The sequence below is a fragment of the Perissodus microlepis genome, chromosome 7, assembly GCF_051167445.1.
Source record: "Perissodus microlepis isolate ML-2025 ecotype Zambia chromosome 7, ASM5116744v1, whole genome shotgun sequence".
Taxonomy (NCBI): domain Eukaryota; kingdom Metazoa; phylum Chordata; class Actinopteri; order Cichliformes; family Cichlidae; genus Perissodus; species Perissodus microlepis.
Genome location: NC_140467.1, coordinates 16,058,440 through 16,073,026, shown reverse-complemented (window position 1 = coordinate 16,073,026; position 14,587 = coordinate 16,058,440). Strand labels below are relative to the sequence as shown.

The 14,587-nt window shown below is 40.8% G+C and overlaps 1 protein-coding gene across 1 annotated transcript; it reads left to right on the top strand.

Moving 5' to 3' along the window:
• Positions 1 to 1,263: 1,263 nt before the first annotated feature.
• On the top strand, positions 1,264 to 14,368 carry LOC146382846 (transmembrane and coiled-coil domain protein 3-like). Its single transcript, XM_084933806.1, has 4 exons — positions 1,264 to 1,525; positions 10,768 to 11,741; positions 11,956 to 12,091; positions 12,357 to 14,368. The coding sequence occupies exons 1-4, from the start codon at positions 1,445 to 1,447 to the stop codon at positions 12,660 to 12,662; spliced, it is 1,497 nt and encodes a 498-aa protein (XP_084789932.1). The 5' UTR covers positions 1,264 to 1,444; the 3' UTR covers positions 12,663 to 14,368.
• Positions 14,369 to 14,587: the final 219 nt, after the last annotated feature.

Sequence of the window (14,587 nt, the reverse complement as noted above, 5' to 3'; positions counted from 1 at the left end):
TGCACAGTTTTAAAAATGACTGCATTGTTCAATGGAATTAACCCTACAGTAAGAAACAAAGGGTTTGTTCCCCACAAGTAATTACTTTAATAGTTTATATAATAATAAAACATTTACATGTTCATCTGTGTATTTTTAAAACGACACAGTAAGTAATATCTGAGTGAATCCTCATGCACTTTGTGATACTTAAATTTTCAAAACTTCATAGCTCAGAGGAAAAAAAAGCACTTTTTTTCTTTTTCACACCACAACAACACCACATTAACAGCTGGGTACTAGTAACCCAGTTTCAGTACTACTTCTTTTTTCAACTGCTCCCTTCAGTGGCCCCTACTGCAGATCATCCACACCCTTCTCTACATGTCCTCCTTCATGACATCCATGAGATTCTTTGATGTGTGTTGATCCATGCTCAATCGTCCAGCTAAGGAAATCCCACAAAGCTCTGTTCATTTTTGGTTGTAGGAACATTTTCATCACTCATCCAAGTGACTTTTTCACCCTCCTCTGTTGTCCTTTCTCCCTCCATATACTATATTGGACATCCTTTGTCCAATATAGTCACTCTCCCTCCTCTGCACATGTCTGAACCAAGTCAGCCAAGTGTGCCTCCTTAACTTCGTCCTCAAACCACAGTCTCCAACTCGTCCTTCTATCTTTCAGTCAGTGCTGCCACCTCCAAACCACACATCTTGTAAACCCTCCCTTTCACACTTTACTAAATTTAAAAACTCAGTCCTTCAGAAAATGTATGCATTATTCAGCTGACTGAATGACCGAGGTAATGCTCTGTAGGGTAAGTAGAACCCAATTCAGGATGTGCACTTTGATACTTCAAGAACAACAAATGAGCTTTTAAACTGATATTTGCAACAGTAATTTTAAACCACAGTCCTTCAGCTTTTACTCTAGCAAATGCTCTCAAGAGTTCAATCGATGATAACTAGATTGGCTGCTTATAATGCCTTTCCCCCCCTTTAATAACAAATGTAGGCTAAGTGGTTTAAATATTCATAAGTTATTATCTACTTTTGCTTTCCAAAACGAGATACCTCCATTTATAATATATCTAAAACCGTATTTAATGCGCATATTTCTAACTACAGTACCTTAAATTGTTGTGGTAATAGAGAGTAAGAGAGAAAAAGAGTTTCAAGGCTGTGTTATCTTCAGCAGGCAGGTACGCGTGTTTAAAGAGTTAACCCCTCCTCTTTCAGCTGAGCCACCCTTCAGAGAGACGAGTGGGCGGGGTTTAGGTTCACGCGCAGTTTTGTTGAAGGGAGCAGCCAGTGCACGGGTGAGTGAGTGAGTAAGGGAGTGAGAGAGAGAGCAAAAAAGGGGGGCTAAACATGGATACGAGTTTAGGCGACAGTTGTAAACTAGTCCTGACACCGAAGTGACGACCCACCAGCTCCTGACTGGCCACTAACTGGAGGTTATTATGCCCAGCGCAAACGTGTCCGTGCGAAGTTTGTCCGAAGTCGAGAAATACCTCAGCAGCAGCACGAGCAGCAGCCGGATGGTGAGTGTGTGAATGACTGTTTTTGCAGCATTGTTGTGTGATGAACGGCAGGACCCGTACTGTACCAGCGATGCATTGTTGCCTCTCGAGCTCCACGTCATGTGAAACCGACAGCTGCGCCGCTTTTAAAGCTGCGTGTTTCCCCGAACAAAGAGCTTTCAGTGAGCCGCTCTCATACAGATACTGTAGAAAAGGGCATGTCTTCATGAGGATGTGAAGGGACTCCAAGGCTGTGAACTCCGGGCTACCGAAAGCGGTTGATCCTATGGTTTAATAATAATCTGAAAAGTTTTATTGATTCTTAGAGACACACGCCCACCACTCCTAAATATGGTTTCTAAACACAAGGGTGGTAAGTTTAGTGGAAACATGCAAACATATTAAACCAAACAAACACGTGACTCCTTAATACATATCCCATGCATTTGTTTATTTTCGAGGCCATGGTTTGTGATCCTGCTGTGTTGCTCCTAGGTGTGGAGTCTGCCCGATATGTGAGTCAGCCTAGGCCAATATTGGGTAAATGTTCAGTAAGGCCAGCTGGTATGAGGACCAGCTTTAAGTTGCGAACAAGTTTATGAAAGGTATTGTTGGAAAGTAAATTATGAGCTGGTCATTTTTCCCCATTGTTTCTAAGAAAATTGGCTGGATTATCAGTTTTGCTATCAGCAGAACTAATAGTCTGAGCGGAAACTTAATAGCTTAGGTAGTGTGTTTGTTATAAGCTACTGTACTGCGCTGCGTCTTACAGGTGCTTCTGTGTTTGTGCTCAGTGACTCAATTCATAACCTAGTTTTTAAAGGGTAAAAAAACATAAACTCTCATCCATCCCCACCTTACTGACATGCACAGCTGTGAAAAAGTAGTAAGTAGAACCCATGGAAAGGGTTAACTTAAAAACAAAAAACAAACATATTTGGACACGTAAACAGCTTACTGTCTTTTAAACAATCAAAGAGATATACTCAATCAAGTGATACATAAAATCAATATTTTCTAGTGATTTCTCCCAATTTAAGAAAATAAAAAGCAGGTCAGTCACACAGAAAAGGTAAATACGCTCCCCGCATTTATTCGACTTTCAAATCAATTAGAATCAGTGCCTGCTGTTCCCTTTGCAAGTCTGTCATGATGATTGCTCGTAAATATAAAAGATCATCAATTCTTTCTTGGAAAGATGTTCACTTTAAAGAAAAAATCTAAAGTAAGTACCGAATATTTAACATGTAATATGCGCACTCACTGCTAATTCTCCCAGGAAGCTGGTGTCAGAGACTGATAAGAAACTATGCAAAGCACCTACAAGAAGTCGGTTCCTCTACAGGGGACAATACAAGTTTCTCAGCCGAACGGCTTGCTTACTGACTTTCTCCACCAGGGAATATTTTTGCCGAATCGGTCTTTGTAAAAACAGCTATGGTGTTGTTCAAATACAAACCTTAATCACGCAAACACACAAACACTGTATCAAATATTTGCTTGTTCAGAGCCACCTATTCTGATTGGATTTATTTACTATTTCACAACCATATGAGGATCCCAGCTCATCTATATTAAAGCGATAACAGCAGATATTTAAAGGAAACTATACCATAATATATTCTTTTGATAGCGCAGTTGAGTTTTCTTTGTGGTCAGCGACCACATAAGTTAGGATTTCAGATGTAGATGAAGTGTAAGGAGGATTATATCACAAAATCTCCCGATGACTCATATCACAATTTCATGAAAGTAAGGAAAAAAGCAAGTTTTTATTTATATGCTTATATCCTCAAAATCTTAAGAGTACACAGTATCAGAATGGCACTTAACTCAAGTCCCATGACAAGTCTTTTAGCTGAAAGAAACTTGACAAAAGTAGCTAACTAAAACTGGGTGGTTAGGGGGAAAACCACACGAGGAGTCAGAAGTCCCCTAATGGCTGGGGCAGATCTGTTATCTGTTAAAAGCCAGAAACTTTAACACATAAAAACATGTGATTCTCTCGCTGCTTCAGTAAAGTGGCATGAAGCAGCAAACTGTTTCTCATTTTCAGTATGAACCTTTACATCTGACACCCAGTCACTAAAAAGTGCTATTACGGGTTTTTCCCCCTTTTTTTTTAGGTTCCTGTTAATAGACTGAATTTAAACTGAATTAAGAGTATAAGTAATTGAAATCGGTCACTTCTCCCCTGGAGTACAGCTTGAAAGAATCATGCGGAATAACTTTATAGCCGGATTCTTATATAAGCAGTCAGACCAGTTTTGTTATAATCGCTAACACAGTAAAGTGGATCAGCTCATCTGACTGTTAGCTGGTTTATTAATGCTGTGTAGTTTTGCTTTTCCTCATTTTGTTGCCCGTAAATGGCATTCCAGTTTTGTTTCTCAAAAAGCCATTGTGCAGCAGATATAGTGGGTTAGAGGCCAAAAATGATGCAACTTGGCTTTTCGTGGCTGGCTTCCAGAGACTGCCTTTAACCCTTACTGAGTGGTGGCTCTACTGAGATTGTGGCATTTCTCCGTGACCCAGCTCTCCATATGTGAACTGTGCCCTTTACCTGTAATGCTATTCTCGCATGCGTGTTATCGTGCAAAAGGTGCACATTGACCTTCACGTCGGCATAATATTTACATGCTGTGCATTGTATGCCAGAGTCCTTAAATAAAAGTTTTTAAAGTAGGTCCTGTGTGTTTTTTTTAAGGCTAAAGAAGTGCTTCAGTCCTCAGTGGCTCCGTGATGTAGTGCTTTAATGAAAGATCTCCTGTTCGATGCCGGGAGGAGACACGAATCCTTTTAGTGTTGTTTCAGGAAGAGCACCAGTGTTATAAAAAAATTAATCTGCCAAACCAAACATGCAGAGCTACCTGCCGTGACACCTCGTGAATAAGGGAGCAGCCGAAAGTATCTTTTGAAGTGTTCGAGTCCTCGCCAGCCTCGTTACATCAACGGTTCTGGTCACTTGAATATAGCTGCGTATTTATCTTAATTGAATCCCGCTCAATACTCTCTCAGTCACTGGAGGCAAGCAGGCACTAGTAAGTGTTAATGGACTATTGATTTAGTCCTGGAGCAGCTTGTCTTCTAAGATAATAGTGAATATGTCCTAAGCAATTAATTCCCCCGACCCCCTGGGGATCATTCATTCAGGGAATTTAAGACTTTAGACTCTGTTGCAAGTTTCCCCATTCCTTTTAGTCCAATAAGGTGCACAGTTTGGCCCCTCAGTAAAGAAAGCAATCAAAGTTTGACCACATACGCAGCTGTGGGATGCAGATGAGAGGAGAGGGCGGAGGGGGGAGACGCGGGGTCAGGTTTCTTTAAAATGAAAGATGTGCTCCTTGTCCCTCTCACGCTCCATATCGCTGGTTTTCTTCCTGTTTCCCTGTGTGAGCCCTGAGTGGGAGAGCGTCTGTATCCATGAGGATCAGCTGGAGGGAATACCAATAAGCATCGAGGGCTTCTTCCCCTCTGTGATTCTGTTCTCGGCTGAAGGGACGGTTTTGTTCCATCTCTTCAAGTGTGCCAGCTCCGTTGCCTTGTTTGTGCGTGTTTACTTGGGCGTGCCAAGAGCCAGTGACAGCACACCAAACACCAAATGTTTTGTCATTTGGATCCAGTTACATCAAACTGGTGCAAACACCTGTGCTTGTATTTGAATGTGCTTGTGCACTTGCATGACCAGGCCCTGTGAACTGATGGTTTCTCTAGATTGCAAAAGGGATTGTGAGTACTAGCAAACATTACTTCCTGGTATTGGGGACAATGTGTTTGCATAAGAAAATGTCTGTGGTTATAATAATGTTCACTCAAACTGAAAGGGGCAGTGGGTTCAGCAAGATGAAAAGAAATCAGCTGCACGTTCAATCAATCTAAACCAATATTTATTTTATCCATACTACTCAGAATTTAGTAAACATTGCCTGCATATCCACCCAGTTCTAAATAATTTGTGAGCTCTCACCCTTGCTCTTCCTCAGAACTTAAATGCTGAATTGCTGCTCAGTCTGTTTCTCGTGGTGGTGCAGTGGGCAGATGAGTGCGAGGCTTGCCTTTGCATGAAAAATTGAATCACTAACTAGATCATTGATCCAAGAGAGAGTACACTTCAGTGCAAGATAAGCAGCATCTGCAGCGACTTTGCCCTCGAACTGTAGCTAAGTTTTGAGTGGGTTTTCTCAGGCCTAACAACACACAGCGTTTCCTTGTTGGGTTAAGATTGAGGCTAATGCAGATGGATCTTTATGTTATGCTGTCAAGCGAGGTCAGGGCTTATTAAATGGGTCATGGTGCTGGACAGACTCTGTGCGCTATGTAGGACAGCGTGGGAGGGGGAACAGGGGGCTCATGCAGGGTTGAGTTGTGAAGGAGGCACCCTGAGGGCACGGAGGACTCCTGCTGATCCTGCTGTTGGAGATGATGATGATGATTGGGATGATGTGTGCTGCTGAGCTCTGTTTGGGAGCAACCTCTGTTCCTGTCCTTTTTATATCTGTTTCAGTTCTCTCTCTCTGCCTTGTCTCCCGCTCTCTGTTTTCTTCTTCTTCTGCTCTACTGACACACTAAAATCTATTTGTGAGTCAAAACACCAGTGGGCGTATTGCCTGGCTTGCTAATTCAAAAGACAGCATCTCGAAGACTTTATTTAGGGTGAGAACACACCTCATTTGTAGTGATAAAACATATTTTAAAGGCACGATTAGAGGGGATCAAAAATGTAACCGGGATCTCACTGGTCTCTGGCTGCGCAAATGTTTTTGGAGAAAGTGAGTGAAAAGTAGGGCAGCTCCTCAGCAGATTTGGGGAGGACATTTTCATCAGCGTGAGCCTACTTCATTTAGCAGGACCACTCATCCGCAGAGACCTTCAGATTGCTCCTGCGGTTATTCAGAGTGGTTCGAAATCTTAAGTAGCAGCAGCAGTGGTGGTGCAGATGTGCTTATTAAATTGAAATGATACAATTTCATCAATCTCGTGTGAGGAAATTGCCAGCTGTCATACTTGCAGATGGTTTCCAGAATGTAAAAAATGTCTGGTTTATGTTATTTAGGTCGCTCTCACGATTATGGCCTCATCCAGTTAAAAGACACTTGTGTTTATATCACAAAGTTCCTTGTTTTATCATTTTTAAGCTTGAAATTCAGGTGCAGTACAAGTGTGGAAGTTTTATCAATACCCTTTACATAAATCTTACTGCAGGCCTCGGCAGTGATTCACCAGTGGTTGCCAGGTTTCCATCTGATCTATTTTGCACTTGTTCCATATTTATGTTATCTCAGCACATTGAAGCAACAGAGTAAGACCCCTGTGCTCAGTGTTTAGCCCCTAATGGTGCAGAGGACAATATTGAACATTTCCAAAGTAAATGCTAGTGGTGGGAGAGTGCCTGAGGAGCTAGCTTTGTTCAAGCACTGCAGAAATAGCATGCAGTCTAAGCTGTCTGGTGGAACAGGCAGTTCTTTGTGACTGTAATATGAACACTGAAAAGATTTGGTAATTTGAGCGAGCAATACAGCAGCTTACTTTACACTTCCTCTTAAGCGAGGCATCATTAAGTTTCTCATTGTTCTGTATGGAAATCATGTTTGACTAAAAGGTCGGTTTATATGTGAAACCAATTGTTTGGTGGAGAATTAGAGCCTTCACAGCCGATGGGGCAAGACCACAACTGGATGCAGGGTTCGTCTGGCTTTACGTCAGGCCAGTGATTCCATATGCAGTGGCTCAGTCCTGGACAGGGCAGAGGTAGAACATGACAAAGTAAGCTTTTTTCTCTGCAGAGAAAGACTTCTGTGTTCAATAAGGACAGATGCCAGAGAGAGTGTGAGAGTAGGATGAGGACAGAGGCTGAAAAAAACCCTGGCTTGCTTGTAGAAATAAGCGAGCTGTTCTCCAGTTACACACTACACATAATGAAGAATATACTGTGAAATTACAGACAAATATATATATTTATATATGTGTGTGTGTGTATAAATGAGATTAGTTTAAATCCATGATGGCAGCTTAATGCTGATTTTGCCTTTGCAACAGGCTCATAATGATGTTTAACAAGTGTAATTTTTACTGTTTTCACAATGAGCTGAGCCTGTTAGCATTCCAACATTTGCTGATGTTGGATTAGCAAATGTCAGCTCAGCCATCACAGTTTGCCACCATGTTTTTTTTTTGTTTTTTGAGCTGATCATGTTATCCCAGTGGTGTCCTTCTTAGAGGGCTCAGTTCAAGGGGAGCATCCAGGATGGGTGAAATGGTCTGATACTAACATGGCTAGCTTGAATCTTATATTATGATAAATAAAACAACAGTTTAACTTTAGCTTTAAGTTTTTGTTTGTGTATTATTAAAGCATGATTAGTTCACTGATTGTGGATTAAAGTATACTTGTTTCTGGGGTGGAAGTAACTTTTTGGACTTTGAAAGCAGAATCCGAACAGAACACATTTGAGGAACATGTCACTAACCATGCCATTAGTGGCATTGTTGACTTTTTGACCCGATGATGGCATTACAAAGTCACGATACATATTCCTGGGATCACAGATATGCGTAAATTATGTCACAGTTCATCCAGTGGCTGCTGAGGATTGCAGTCTGCACCAACGTAACCACCAGCTTCTTCTAGTAATAATCAGTTCTTCCCTAACTTATAAGGCTATCAAACAAGTTTGACTAGTTGAGCGTGAAGTCATAGTGCCAGCAGCAGGTAAATGGAATTTACCTCCTTTACCTGACCTCATACTCCGTTTACAGGAAGTAAACTGAATTTACTTGTGTAATAGGATACCTTGAATGAATAGCAATGAATAAAACAACAGCGTAACCTCACTTTGTATGTTTGATTGCATATTATCAATGCTTAATTAATTAACTGATAGTTGATTAAAAGTCTTTTTTCCTGGTGTGGAAATAATTTTTATTTTTGGACTTCTAAAGTTGCTGCCAGAAGTTCCCTTTAAGAACAAGGCACTGAACATGCTATTAGTTGCGTTGATAGTTAGGTTAAATATTGGGGAAAATTGCCTTGTTGCCTGATGATGGCATTACAACACCAGTAGATATATATTCCTGGAGTCATAGTTATGTGTGCTAAATCATGCAGCATGTCATTCAGTGGCTGCAGACTGATTACAGTCTGCATCAACGTGACCACAAGCATGGCTACAAATATACGTGAAGCAGTTTGTGCTTGTTCACTGTGGTACAAACACAGTGTGTTGCAGTAATAATCATGTCATTAGATTCTTGCCTTCACATTATTAAACAAGTGTGGCTAGTTTGGTGTGACATCATAGAGCCAACAGCAGGTAAATCCTATTCACCTGTGTAATTGGATACCTTGAATTAAGCTGAATTCAGAGAGATGGTCCCGCTGACTGTGTTTTTGTTTTAGTCTGAGCAGTGTTTTTCAGTGTGTGCACCAGGCATGTACTCATACATCATCCTGTAAACCTTCTCTCGAGGTTCACGTGGGAGTCATGTGTTGAGAAGTTTCATTATGTGGTTAACTGTGGGTGCATTTGCTGATGTCAAGATACTTAGCTTGCAATAAGTGACCATTACGTGGCGATGCTGAAATGCTAAGTAAGATTGAGCCTGCTTGAGTTAGCTGTTTATTTACTAACTAGCGGTGTTACATTTGTTAAGGATTAGTGCAGTTTTGTGCCGCCTATAGTGCTTATTGTACAACACTTAGTGTAAGGCTTTAATAGCTTACACCCTCTTTCACTACAGGGGTGTTGCACTGTGATCAGCTTGCAAGACGAAATGGTTTGTTGAGCCACCGATGGGCTGCAGTTTTTTTTTTACACTTTAAGCAACACTTCTGCTGTTTAAAGTGCAGCTCAGAAGCATGATTAAATTTTTGCTTCTCTGCTTTCCTACAGTTTCCTCATAACGGGATGTCTTCTAGTTCCCTACTAAATGCAATCTTGCTTACTCAGCCTGTATATATTATGCTTACTTCCTCAAATCTACAACAGAGTACAAAAAGTGAGCATAACGTTCAGCTTTAATCACAAAAAACGGTTATTAACTGTAAAACTAGGGTACATTGTCTGGAATAGGGATTTTCTGCTGCCTTGCGCCTTTGTGTGACATTATCACTGACCTACATTAGATATACATGCTCCACTTCTTTCACACATACTAAGAGTAGTTGTATGAATTTTGTCAACTGTTTTTTTTCTATATTATAAACAAACAGGATTAAATTCTGGCTCTTAAAATGTAACAGATTTTCCAAATAAGAGCATTATAGACACACCCAGATGGCCTCACAGTGTGAAATGCTGAATAGTGCTCGAGCCAGAGATTACTATGTGGAAATATTGTATTTTCTTGTATGTATCTAAGAAAATAATGATGTTTACCCCAATTATTTAAGCTAGTAATTTGAAGCAAATGAGCGCCTGAAAACATTATCGGATTCATAGTATGAGCAGTTGGTCACATGTGCTTTTGCTTTACAGCTGCAGCTGTAGATTGTAATGCTTAGTTAAAAATGCTGACCTACTTTTTGGTTGTTTAGCATAGCTGTGTCTCTGTGATAATGATAAAGACCCTCTGTATTAAAGACTCATACCCAGGAAGTGTACATGTAATTTTATTGTCGAATAAAATAATATGATCAAATTTAAAATTGGGGCCAAAACTAGAAAACAGGCCCTGATCTTAAAAAAGGGTAAAATAAAAACCTTACCTTTTGAATTCAGACTTTTTTAGTTGGAAGTCTTGATAAAATATTTGCTTTCCCAGAATGCTGTGGGTTGTTTTTTTTATTAAGCAGAGTAAAAGGTAGTAAAAGGTCCTTCCTGTAAATGCACCAGTTTAATACATTATTTACACTGAAAAATATATCTCTTGTAAATTACAGTAAAATGCTGTCATCTACATTTAAAAGCATGAAACAGTTATAGGATACCTACTGCAATTGAAAACAGTGGATTTGTGCGATGAGTGTCCGTAGATTATGTGCCTTGTGTGTGTGGTACGATGCGCGTTTTACTTTTCTTTTTTGAATTTTGGATGGTTGCTTTTAGTGACTAGCATGTATGTGTGTATATATTTTGGAGGTGGTGCAAAATGAGTCCAGTGTCTCTTAACCAAGAAAGGAAAAATCCTTTATTCTACTGTGAGATGACCAGTAGCTTGTTTTTAATAGCAGCGCTGTGGTATTGACTGATACTTGACTGTACCAAATTTCATATATTTTTATAGGACTTTGTTTAAGCTTAATTTTTGATTTTCTTCTTTTGTAGGACCGGAGTAGAGAGAGCAGTTTTATAGGCCTCCCGCTGTCAATGCGCCGGGGTTCTTCAGAGAATAATTTGGATCTGGAGCTCAGTGATGGAAGTCCCTATCCTGCTCTCGGCTTTGAGGTCCAGCGTAGTCGCTCGTGCTTGGACAGCCTCCAGCAAAAGATACTGAAAGTCACAGAACAGATAAAGATCGAGCAAACGACACGAGATGAGAATTTAGCTGAGTATCTGAAGCTCATGGACAGTGCGGACAAGCAGCAGGTGGGGCGCATCAAGCAGGTGTTTGAGAAAAAGAACCAGAAGTCAGCTCAGAACATTGCCCAGATGCAAAAGAAGCTGGAACAGTACCATCGAAAGATGAAAGACAGTGAAAACTATCAAAGCCCTCCCGCTCGCTCTTCTTCTGTTAAACACAGCACCATACCCCGGGAGTCACCCAGACAGCTGAGGGACATGACAAGCAGTGGCCGACACCCGACCATGGACAAGATTAAAACCATTGGACCAGGTGTTTCGCTGTCTCCTCCTTTCTTCTTCAGCAAGCCCAGAGAGTTCGCCAACCTCATCAGGAACAAGTTTGGCAGCGCTGATAACATTGCCCACCTCAAAACCACTCTGGACTCTTCTTCTCCACTGTCCACTGACACTGAAGTGAAGGGACTGAGTAACAGCACCTCTATAGTGGGCAAACCCAAGTATCCCAGTGATGACGAGTGCTCCTCAGGCAGCGCTTCTGTTTCAGACAATAATGGAAACCCAGCAGGGGCAGGAGCGTCTGCAGGGCCGTGTCAGAGCCAAGCTAAGGGGGACCAAACAGGGGAAGACAACCAGGGCAGACTTGCCCTGACCCTGGAGGAGGTGAGGGAGATTAAAGATGCCCAGAATCAGCTGGAGGAGGATATAGAGGAGTTAAAGGCACAGTTCGATAGAGAGTATGGCATTATCAGCCAATCACTGCAGGATGAGAGATACAGGTACGATTACAGAACTTGGCATTTCATTATTGTTAAATAACACACCGTCCGGCCTAATAAGAACAGACATACCAATATAAAATGTTCATCTAAAATAAACAAGCATAACTCTAGGAGAATTTGAGATAACAATAAGCTTAATAACACGTGTCATTAACCACTTTAAAATCCGCAGTGATATGAATATTAACCATCCCCTTGTGTTGACTGGCAGGTATGAGCGTTTGGAAGACCAGCTGAACGACCTGACAGAACTTCACCAGAATGAGATGGCAAATCTGAAGCAGGAGCTGGCCAGCATTGAGGAGAGGGTGGCCTACCAGGCTCACGAAAGGGCCAGGGACATACAGGTAAATAGTGGTGAATCTACTTATGTTGCGATGCTTCACACATAAGCAGCACGTAAGATGGATCGCAAAAATACACCATGCCTGTAAGTGTGTAATATCTCAGCACATGGCCATTGTCATCTGTCCAAGCGGCCTCTCTCTGCTGATGCAGAAGAATTCTTTCAGAGGAATTTGGGTAATTGAGTGTTTAAAGGTCAGCGAAATGCCCTTTAGCAAGTTGAGAGACGGTCTGACCCATAAAAAACCCTCTCCCCATCTTTCTCAGGAAGCCCTGGAGTCGTGTCAGACTCGCGTGTCCAAGCTGGAGCTCCAGCAGCAGCAGCAGCAGCAGACGGTCCAACTCGAGAGCCACGACGCCCGAGTCCTGCTGGGGAAGAGCATCAACGTCATGGTGGCCATCATCACCGTCATCCTGGTGTGCGTCTCCACTGCTGCCAAGTTTGCCGCTCCACTGATGAGGAGCCGGTATCATGTGGTAGCTACCTGCCTGGGGATTTGTTTTTTGACTGTATTTTGGAAGAACTGGGACCGTTTACAGTATGCCTTAGACAGGTTATTGATGCCTGCTTAGTAGGAAAGAAAACACACTGAAAATATCATTAACACAGATGCTGTAAGTTGTCAGGAGAGGACAGTCTGAGAGGATTGGTTGTACAATCGTCAGAAGACGTAGTCGCCATGCAATTACACAGATCTCTCTTTTTTTAGTCAGACTGAAATGAAACTCTTTTGATTTTTTTCTCCTCTAGAACTTGAATGTGTGTTACTAACTATTTCATATAACATTCAAATTATATTTACATAACAGCAAACTCTGCTAGTTACCTGAGTCAAGAGGGGGGAAGGAAAAGTGATGTTTTTATTATTGAGTTACTGTTTTAGGTAAATAATCCATAAATAAGATAAAGATGTGCAATTATTCTTTCTCGTTTGTCTTCAGCTTGACTTTAACATAAATCAAACTACACTCAAAAACTCAAACAAGACCTCAGTTGTCGTGTCTTGTTGTCCACGCCTATGAATTTCTAATTCCACTGAAGAGGAACGCTTCCATATTTAGGAATATTTGCATTTATTTGATATTCTGATTGCTAAATATGTGCTAGCAGACATTTTGTTTACACAAAACATAAACTGTTATATGGTTTTTAAGAGGTTTTGCTGCTGGTAGGTAGACTTTGCAAAGTTGTTCCTCAGTGTCCTCAGGCTTAGTTTTAAGGTACATTAACAGGTTGCATGAGAATGAATGACCATATTTTCTAATTGTGAAAGTAATTGTTTCACTGGAGAATCTGCAGACAAAAATTAGCGACACTGGACATCCTATTTTTATGCATTCTCTTTCTTCTTACTTTTTTTTAAAACGTTGTCTGGCCTTGTTTTAAAGTGCAATATATTTGATTTCCAAGAGCACAGTTTGTTTTTAACAATTATTCTTTTAGGAGTGGGCGTTTTTACATCAGTGACAGGGAGCTGGAAGGAAGGAAAACAACACTAATGTTAGCACGAGAGATCCATAACCACGGAAGTCACTGCTGAGCTCTGACAAGACCAGCTGTCTCTTCTCTCAAGGGCCAAAAAAAAAATCAATCCATCTGCATTAGCGCATGCTAGTAGTGTAATATCAGCACACACCAGCTCTCTAGCATAGACACACAGCACAGTCGCTCACTTGGTTCACTGTATATACAGTAAATAATGTCTTAGGCTTTTTGTTTCCCCTACTTCCACTTTCATGTTGGACTTTTACTAATAATGTGACAGAGAGATGATGGGGTATACTGTGATACAATGCCTTTTTCTGAGGAAAAATGCAATTCCCTTCTTAAAAGAGCAAAAAAACCAACAAAAAAAGCCTTCACTACTCGCAGCAGAGAGGATGCAGGCGAAAAGCTCTCAGTGAAAAACTACAAGCCTATATATTTTTTCTCTTGGACTTACAGTTGTGTTATTTCATTTTGTCTTGTAAACGTTGCCTACAAGAATTCCACATGAAGCCGTGGACCACTTTTAATGTCTGTCTGCCACAATAATCAGCTTTGCGTTTATATTTGTCGTCATCTTTCTGTTTTAATGACTGTATGATTTTTTTGTTTTGTTTTGTTTGTTTGTTTGTTCCCGTTTTGACATGTTTAAAGGAAGTTTTACAAGCAGAACTAAAATCTGGTTTACATGCTGTTTTCATCTCTGGTGCACTATCTGATCAATCAGTTGTATTTTTATGCATCATGTGCCTTCGTCTAACCATTTCTGTTAAATTAAACCTTTTTAAATCAACTTGTTTATGCAATTGGTGTTGAGTGACTGTGATATTTTTGTTGTATTTGGTGTCATTCTGTAAATGTGGACTGCTGTTATAAAACAACAAAGTTCGGTAAAACGCCATCTGAGTAAGATATTTATATCAGCGGAAAAGTATCAGTGCAGTCCTTGTTAATAATACTGATTTTTATTTCTTATTATCTTATTTTCTTATGGGATAAATAAACCTAATTC